The 9,486-nt window shown below is 43.6% G+C and overlaps 1 protein-coding gene across 1 annotated transcript; it reads left to right on the forward strand.

Annotated features, from left to right (window-relative positions):
• The first annotated feature begins 7,235 nt into the window (after positions 1–7,235).
• Positions 7,236–8,204, forward strand: LOC119849842 (olfactory receptor 51G2-like). Its single transcript, XM_043503976.1, has one exon. The coding sequence runs from the start codon at positions 7,269–7,271 to the stop codon at positions 8,202–8,204; it is 936 nt and encodes a 311-aa protein (XP_043359911.1). The 5' UTR covers positions 7,236–7,268.
• Positions 8,205–9,486: the final 1,282 nt, after the last annotated feature.

The raw sequence follows: 9,486 nt of genomic DNA on the forward strand, positions 1-9,486 counted from the left end.
TTCTGATCTCTCTATATTTTTCCTCAAACTTTTGTTTCTTATTGGTTTCATGTGTTCTCTGGGGCCCCACGTTGGGCAACAAATCTGTAACCTTTTATTCTATTTAATGCTAATCATATTTCAGTGGGTTAGGCTCTGGTGCCTAGAGTTTTAAGTTTGTTCTAGATTTAGATTTTATAGGAACACATGAAACCATAGGCAAATAACACATACAATTACAAGAGCGTCTGTCTTTTAGTAGTTTTATGAAAGTTACTAACAAAGCTATAAATGTTACTGCATATACAATTCCTATAGATAAGTATGAAGAACTACTTATACTTACAGATATCTTTACATCCTCAAAGATGATATTAGAGTCTGCCGGCCCTCTCACGGATTGACTGTGGATATGGGATTGATTCCTGCTGGAGTTTCCCATAAGAAAAACAGTTTTCCTGCTCTAGACACCCCTTTTTGTACTGTGAGTTTGTTTATACCTACGTTCTATGCATATATATGAAAGTGTTAACCCTCTCTTTTTTATTGGTTTGTGGCCCCTTGAAACACGAGGAATCCCGAATTCTATAGGCTGGGTAGTTTTTTTCAACATTGCTGTACCACTTTTGTCCTGTGGTTAGGGCACATGTTAGAGACAATATTTGTTGTTATAGCATTTTATTATTTAAATTTAAATTTCCCCGCTATACATTTGCAATATTACCTCTTTCCCACCATCTTTCAGGTTATTTCTCGGTCATTGACTTGCGCCATCATTTCTTGTTTTCAAAGCCCAAAATAGCTGAGCTATAGTCTTGCAGGCCTCGGCATACAGGCTTTTGCATTTCAGCTTGTCTTACTTATGTCTATTAGAGAGTTCCTCTTAATACTGATTAATATTATACAGTTTTAAATCTAGAAATCAACTTTAATTAACATACAGCAAATAGATGTAATAAAACATATTGATTAATCATAACATTATACGATAAATGAATACTAAACTAAAATCATTGGCTACACATAGCAGCCATTATCCATAGGCTTCAGAGGGGTAGCCGTATTAGTCTGTATCAGTTGAAGTGGGTTAAAGTCCATGGAAACTTATGCCAAAATCATTTTGCTAGTCTCTAAAGTGCCACAAGGACTCCTCCTTATTAGCCATAGGCTGTCTCAAGCATTTTCAGGAAGGCTCAGCAGGTGGGGGATAAACTTTTCCTAGGGCTTATTGTTTCTTCTAATGGCCCATTACCCTGAATAAGCCTTTCACAACCAGCTGTCTGGACTGGAAGCATTTTGCCTAGTGGGTGCCACCCAGGTGTACCTACTTTTTAAATACAGATACTTAGTCACTATTCATAACTTCATATACAAAAATATACATGCATACGAATAGGATCATCATATTGTGCAAATCATAACTTTTCCATAGACACTTCACAAGACACATTTTGTTCAAGCTGCATCATAATTATGTCATAATCATATCATAATAATACTACTATGATGAATATGGGGGCATTGTCACAGCTGCCTCCTAAAGTTTCCTGGAACCCTCATGGCCCATATAACCACCTCAGGTTCATTGGGAAGAGACAAACCTTTCCTGCGGGGCCACTTGTGATCTCAGGAGGGGAGGTGCAGTGTGGCTGTGAGGGATCCGACCAACCCAGGGCTTCTGCAAACACGAAGGGGTGGGTGGAGCTCGGGGCTCCAGCCACAGGAGTTAATGCTGTATGGGGAGATTTTGGTAAACCAGTAAAGTGCCTGAAACCGCTATGGCTTATTGCTAAAAGCAGCCAAGTCAGCAGGCCGTAAAGTGGCCATGCAACAGCCTCAGCTTAACCAAGGCACGAGGGGAGGGGGTTTTGGGTGCCACAGAAATGGCAGCTGCCCCCCCATCCCCCGAGTCCTTCCTGATGAGAATTGTGTTGAAATTACTAAAAAAGAAAAGGCGTACTTGTGGCACCTTAGAGACTAAAAAATTTATTAGAGCATAAGCTTTCGTGAGCTACAGTTCACTTCATCGGATGCATCCGATGAAGTGAGCTGTAGCTCACGAAAGCTTATGCTCTAATAAATTTGTTAGTCTCTAAGGTGCCACAAGTACTCCTTTTCTGATTGATTTCAGTGTCCTGAAGACAAAGGGTCTGGTCTGTGCTCTAATTGCTAAAGCAATAGGTTGGTAGTTTATTCTCAAGCCTCCCCAGGAAAGAAGGTGAAGGCGTTTGGAGAGATTTTGGGGGGGATATGGATTCCAAATGACCCTTCCCTGAATTTTTGTATAAATCACGTGTGGAAGGCTGCCACTGTCCATTCGAGAGCCACACTCAGTTTCGGTAATTATCGAGGGTTGGGGGTGTTTTACTAACCTGTTGTGGATGTGTGTAAGTGCTTCAGACTAAGTAAAGTTTAGCTATAAGTGAAAGCACTCTTGTGCTTCCCGGTTTGTGCCAGCCATCTATCGGTCGGATGGCCGTGTCTCCCCTGATTTATTTCCTGACACCACTTCGCACAGAGTAAAATTACCAAGAGCTTTGGGTTAAAAGAACCCCGGGTAACAGTGCCTCAGGCAGAAGGAATTGGACCTTGGGGGTTAGCCTCCCTAAATTGAGCCTCCACACACAGCCCTAATTTGGAATCATTAATAAAGGAAAAGGAGTACTTGTGGCACCTTAGAGACTAACAAATTTATTAGAGCATAAGCTTTTGTGAGCTACAGCTCACTTCATCGGATGCATCCGATGAAGTGAGCTGTAGCTCACGAAAGCTTATGCTCTAATAAATTTGTTAGTCTCTAAGGTGCCACAAGTACTCCTTTTCTTTTTGCAAATACAGACTAACACGGCTGCTACTCTGAAACCTGTGATTAATAAAGGGATAGATAATGAGAGAGAAAATATCATCTTTCCTCTATATACATACATGGTATATCCACACTTTGAACATTACATGCAATTCTGGTCACCCCATCTCAAAAACGATATATTTGAATTGGAAAAAGTACAAAGAAGGAAGACAAAAATGTTTAGGGGTATAGAACAGCTTCCAGATGAAGAGAGATGAAAAAGACTGAGACTTTTCAGCTTGGAAAATGGGTGACTCGGGGGGGATAGGATAGAGATCTATAAATTCATGAGTGTGTGGAGAAAAAGAATAGGGAAGTGTTATTACCTCTACACTAGAACCAGGGTTCGCACAATGAAGTTAATAGGCAGAAGGTTTAAAAGAAACAAAAGAAAGTACTTTTTCACACAATGCACACTGAACCTGTGCAATCTCTCTTCCCTGCAATGCAGGGAAGGGGACTGCCAGAGAGAAATCTGGTCAACTATTCTTCTTCTTCATTATTTAATTTAAGAACGATCACAGCTGTGACAGCATCATGGTTACCACTCAGCTGTCCTTGAGGTAGCCTTGTGATTAACAGGAAACATAAGAAGAGTGATGACAAGCCCGGATTCCAGGAATAGAACCTGCAGCAGGGCTGGTGCTGCACTCCAGTGGGGTAGCATCACTGCGCATCCCCTGCAATTTGGCATCCTGCAGTTTGACATCGGCAGTGATGGGAGTTAAAACTGGTGCACACAAAGCCAAGCAGCTAAGGTTCCCTGATGTCCTAGTTTCCCCCAAGGAAATTTGCAGGAATGGTTCATAAAGGCAGCTGCCTCCTTATCTCAACAGATACTGCCTGCTGCCCATGCAGCATCTCTGATGACTCTTTGTCCTTTAGGGTAAAGACCTCTGGTGTCAGCAGCTCCCCTTCTAGCAGGAATTGGGTACGTTGGCAGCTTTCGCTATCTTTAAAATGCAAAGTGAAGGGGAAAGGCTGCAAGCTGTTTCCATTTGCAGATGTTCTGTGCAGCTCTACATTGGGCTGTTCAGGCTGCACAGAAATCTGAGATTCAAAGTGAGCTTGGAGTGTTAAAACCCTGATGCCATGAGTCAGGATTTCTCATGGGCTCCCATTTCTGGAGGTGCCATGTCCTCTGGGCCCGATCCTGGCAGGGGCTGTGTGAGAGGGGACCCCACGGAATATCAGTGACTAGTTCCCAAATCAGCTCAGGTTTATTTGCTCCTGGAAATGAGAGCTGTCTTGCTCTGTGGTACCAGGTATGATAGGTCATATTTCTGTTTTCTGACTGGCTGAGGACTCCAGCATTTCTGCCAGGTAGATACCCCTCAGAATTACACACCTTCCTGCCTCTCGCTCCCCTCTCTGCTCTCTAAGGGCCACACGTCTGGCCTCATAACTGCCCTGTCATGCTGTGGAATCCAGAGATCCTCCCACCCTTGAACTGGGCCCTGGCCTACTGCACACTGCGGGTGGACTCTGCTTACCCTGCAGGTCCGAATGGGTTCGACTTGTGTTTCTTTCCTCTGGGACTCTGGGACTCGCGGTGAGGAGAGTGACCAGCCAGCCTGTTAGGATATAGATATTCAGGCCTGCCTGCAAAGGCCTAGACTCTAAGATTGTAGGTCTATGTTTATCATTTAGCTAGTCATAGAGGTATGCAAGAAAGAACCTGTGTAAGGTCCTTCTCTCACCGTGACAGTCTGAAGCCCTATGCTTAGGCTAAGGCCTTTGGCTAAGCAACAGAGGCAGCCATAAGCTGGGAAGCGACCGGTCACCTCCTCACATCCCAACCTAGTCAATCTGGGGCAGTGAGGAAGGGGAGCCGATCTATCACCTCCAGAGAAAGGGAAGAGCCTAGAAGATGTAAAAGGAAATGTAGGTTGATAGTTCTCTGTCTGGTTCTGTGATTGTTTCTGTCTGCTGTATAATTAATTTTGCTGGGTGTAAACTAATTAAGGTGGTGGGATATAATTGGTTAGCTAATCATGTTACAATATGTTAGGATTGGTTAGGTAAATTTCAGTAGAAGGATTGGTTAAGGTATAGCTAAGAATATTACTATATAAATCAGGGGCAAACAGGAAGGAAGTTGGCATTCGAAAATAAGGAAAAAGGAACTTGGATTTAAGCTTGCTGGAAGTTCACCCCAATAAACATCAAATTGTTTGCACCTTCGGACTTCGAGTATTGTTGCTCTCTGTTCATGCAAGAAGGACAAGGGAAGTGGGAGAGTGGAGGAATAAGCTCTCTAACACAGCCTTCTTCAACCAAAGTAGTGTTTAATCTGAGCAATAGGAATAACACGTAACAGGAGAATGAGGTTTTCAAAAAACAGGTCATAGGCAGTCAGAAAGCAATAGACTACTTTAATATGGGAAATGAATTTCCACATGCATTTGACTTTGAAATCTTCTTCCTGCAAACCCTCATCATGCCTGAATAACAGGTGCTGGGGTTACTATGTACTAGAGAGTCAGACTACAGGGAATGAATATATTCTATACTGATTCCAATACCTGTTACTGCTCTGGATAGAGGCTACAGATGGACAGAACAGATCCTGAGGAGACCCCGTCAGCTATTAAGCCAGGGACAGAGGAGCTAGTCGACTATTGTTTGCTAACCAGTGACTGAATGAGAGCTGAGATGCTGTGAAGTAATACAAACATTACAAACCAAATGTTCATGACATGACTGTATATCAGAAGCCAGCAGCAGAGTTGTTATAAGCTCTATAGGAAGGAGCAGTGGTAACTTTATTGCTTAATTGGTTTTGCTTTACATAGTATTTCAGAAGTACTCCACGTACTGTTTGCAACGGGTTTGTGCTATTAACTGTTTGTTCAGTGAACAGTTTTATGATGCTATGTCCTGGTAACTGACCAAAAGCTGTTTCTAACACTGACCTTAAGGGTCATGAACACAATCGCTCAGCAATACCTGCAAAAGCCTTTCCAAAAAGTCCTGACAGAACAGAACTGCTGGTCAGTGTTTCAGCAGATTACAGCTTAGACGCAGGAAAGGGGAGTGTTATAGTGGTTGTATGTCATTTACACCCATCACCTGTTACACAAGCATGGCTGAAGTAACTTGTTTCAGAGTAGCAGCCGTGTTAGTCTGTATCCACAAAAAGAAAAGGAGTACTTGTAGCACCTTAGAGACTAACATATTTATTTGAGCATAAGCTTTCATCCGATGAAGTGAGCTGTAGCTCATGAAAGCTTATGCTCAAATAAATTTGTTAGTCTCTAAGGTAAAACAAGTACTCTTTTTCTTCTTGAAGTAACTTGCACACTTAACTGTATATTAGTGGAAATCTATTGTTTGCACTCTTCATCCATTTGTGATGCCAACATGTCCCCCCGCCGAAATGAGGTAACTGTCTTCCTTAGCTTGTAACTTGGTAGATATCTACAAACAGTTGCATGGAGAGAGGATGCAGGTCCTGTGAGGATGAAGAGAAGCCTGTAAGTGGATCAAACTCTCTGGATTCAGAGAACACTGGCAAGGCAAAGCACTCCAGCTTCTCTTAGAGGGATCCTTGGGGGTTAGAGTGTATCACTGGGAGCATTTGATAAGGGAAAGTTAATAGAACCCAGTTCTGATCAAATTTACAAATGTAAATCTGGCGTAATGCTGTTGAAGTCAATATTATTGAATTAAACACCTGTACCAAATAATTTATCCCATGTGCTTAAAAGAGGCAGTGGCATAATTTGAACTCACAGGAATGGAGAAAATTGTAGATAGATCGATAGATCGATAGATAATGAGGCAAAAAAAACATGTTTATGAATAGCTTCCATACAGACAAAAAAATACAACAACTGTTTTAACAATGCAATTGCCATGTGTTTACACACATGTCAATATACAGTGAGCCACACTTGGAATTGGACGACCAGAAAGGGTATAATTGGGAAGGTCACAACTGTAAAATCACAGAGTACTGAAGTAGGCTACAAAACTTCTAGCCATAAGATATAAATGTGGCCAAGAGCTTAGCAGGATTCAAAGAGGGTCTGGGTGGGTATATGTGTAAACAGAAAATGCAATTACCGTGATCAGGATTGATTGAAAAATGGTAGGAAGGGCTATAAACCTTCCTGATTTATACCACAAAAAATGTCTAATTAGTGCTTGTTGGCGGAAACTTTCCCTGGGTGCAGGTTATGTCATATCTGCCTCCTGCAGGGCTTTTTCCACCTTCCTCTGAAGGATGTGGAACTGGCCACTGGATACAGGGCTAGATGGACCACAGTTTTCATCCAAACCAGCAATTCCTATCTTCCTATTGGTGCTGTAAATCCAAGACTATGTTTTTGCTCTCTAGACTTGCATTGAGAGCAGAAAAATGTCTTCTTAAATATCATCTGTTCTTTTTCCTTTTAGAAAGGAATGTTCAATACTCCTCAGACCTCCCCAGTCCATTATGTCACTTCTCAATGATACCAAATTCAAATCTGCAATGTTCCTTCTTACCGGGCTACCAGGTCAGGAAGACATTCATCTCTGGATCTCTATTCCCTTCTGCTTAATGTATGCTATTTCAATATTAGGAAATTCAGTCATTCTGTTCATTGTAAAAACAGATTCAAGCCTCCATGAGCCCATGTACATTTTCCTTTCCATGTTGGCAGTTACAGACCTTGGCTTATCGATAGCCACCATACCAACAGTACTGGGCATATACTTATTTAAATCTAGGGAGATCAGCCTCAATGCCTGTTTTGCCCAGCTGTTCTTCATCCACTCATTTCAGTGCATTGAATCCTCCCTGCTCTTGTTAATGGCATTTGACCGCTTCATCGCAGTCCGTGACCCGCTGAGATATGCTTCCATCTTAACCCTGCCAAGAACTGCGAAGATGGGACTGGTGTTTGTGCTAAGAGGGGTGGCTGTAATACTCCCACTCCCCTTTCTCCTGAGACATTACCAATACTGTCAAGCCAATGTCCTCTCCCATTCCTACTGCCTGCACCAGGAGGTCATGAAGATGACTTGTTCTGATATCAGAATCAACAGCATCTACGGTTTGTTTACTACACTCTTATCAATGGGGTTGGATTCGCTGCTCATCTTCCTCTCATATGTGATGATCATCAAAACAATATTAAGTGTTGTTTCCCATACAGAGTGCCTCAGGACCCTCAACACCTGCGTCTCCCACCTCTGTGCCGTCCTGCTCTTCTACACGCCAGAGATCAGCCTGTCTGTGATACACAGATTCGGGGAGAGCTCTTCTCCCATACTTCAGATTCTCCTGAGCTACATCTCCCTGTTGGTGCCGCCCCTGCTGAACCCAATCGTCTACAGCGTGAAAAGCAAACATCTTCGTGTGAGGATAATCAGGGCCTTCATTAAGTGAATGATCAATTCATCATCCGGGTCCGGCGCTGGTGACATGGAAGACAGAAAAAAAAGGGCCACCTATTCCAAACTAGACTCTTACATCCAAGATGACATGAGCTACTTATATCCACACTGTAGAGAGAGGTTCCCATGGGGTCTAAGGTCTGGAACCATGGTAGAGGGATTGTGCCCACCTCCTGGTGAGGAAGGACAATGTATGGGGGAAGGAGATTAGAAATAACTGTTTTCGTTGAGAGCCCGGGGACTGGTGGGATGTTGGCCCATAAAGAGCAGTATTGGTGGCTACTCACCACCCACTCACCCAGCTCACTATATCTGTCGATAAAGTCAATAAAGAGAAGGGATGTGGATGCTGTTTCCCGTTACACCTGGCTTGTCACTTTCCCAGCTCATGTTAAACATCCAGGGGCCATGAAAAAAGGCACAGAGTTGTTCTGCGGTCACAGTTTTGGCCCTTAATGAGCACTCTGGGTACTGTGTGAACTATGGGGGCTGCCTCAGCTGTGGACAGGGGCTATTCAAAGGTCACGGACACCCATCCTTCCCCCACTCCCTCAGCCAGGTGCTTGCGACTGAGTCTAACAAATTTATTAGAGTATAAGCTTTCATGAGCTACAGCTCAGTTGATCGGATGCATACAGTGGAAAATATAGTGGGGAGATTTAAAATACACAGAACACAAAATCTCCCCACTATATTTGCCACTGAATGCATCCAATGAAGTGAGCTGTAACTCACGAAAGCTTATGTTCAAATAAATTTGTTAGTCTCTCAGGTGCCACGAGTACTTCTTTCCTTTTTGCGGATACAGACTAACACGGCTGCTACTCTGAAACCTGTGAATGAGTCGTGTCAGAGACATGATTAATGCAGGAGCCCCAGGAGAAGCCATGGAGACATATCTCTCCCCCCATCACCCCACTGTTGATGTCTCTGCACACCACACCCCTTCTCAGCCCTCTCCCCACCAAGGCAGAGCAGAGGTGCATGTGCGAGTGAGGGTCTGACACACAGGAGTCCTGGCATGAGACTCAGGCCCAGATTCCCTCCTACGCCCCTCTGTTTTGCTGCTCCATCTGCTTGGGAATTGGTAGAAATGGGACTCAGCTCCCACACAGAGGCATAGGTAGTTCCTATCCCAACCCTGAGCCCACCCCTGCCTCCTTCTTCCCCCTTAATGCCCCACTCTCTGCTTCTCCTCTTCCCCTGAGACTCCACCCTCTGCCACATCTCTTCCGCCAACACTCCAACCTCTGCTCCTAATCTTTACCCAGTGC

The sequence above is a fragment of the Dermochelys coriacea genome, chromosome 1 (genome assembly GCF_009764565.3).
Source record: "Dermochelys coriacea isolate rDerCor1 chromosome 1, rDerCor1.pri.v4, whole genome shotgun sequence".
Classification (NCBI taxonomy): domain Eukaryota; kingdom Metazoa; phylum Chordata; order Testudines; family Dermochelyidae; genus Dermochelys; species Dermochelys coriacea.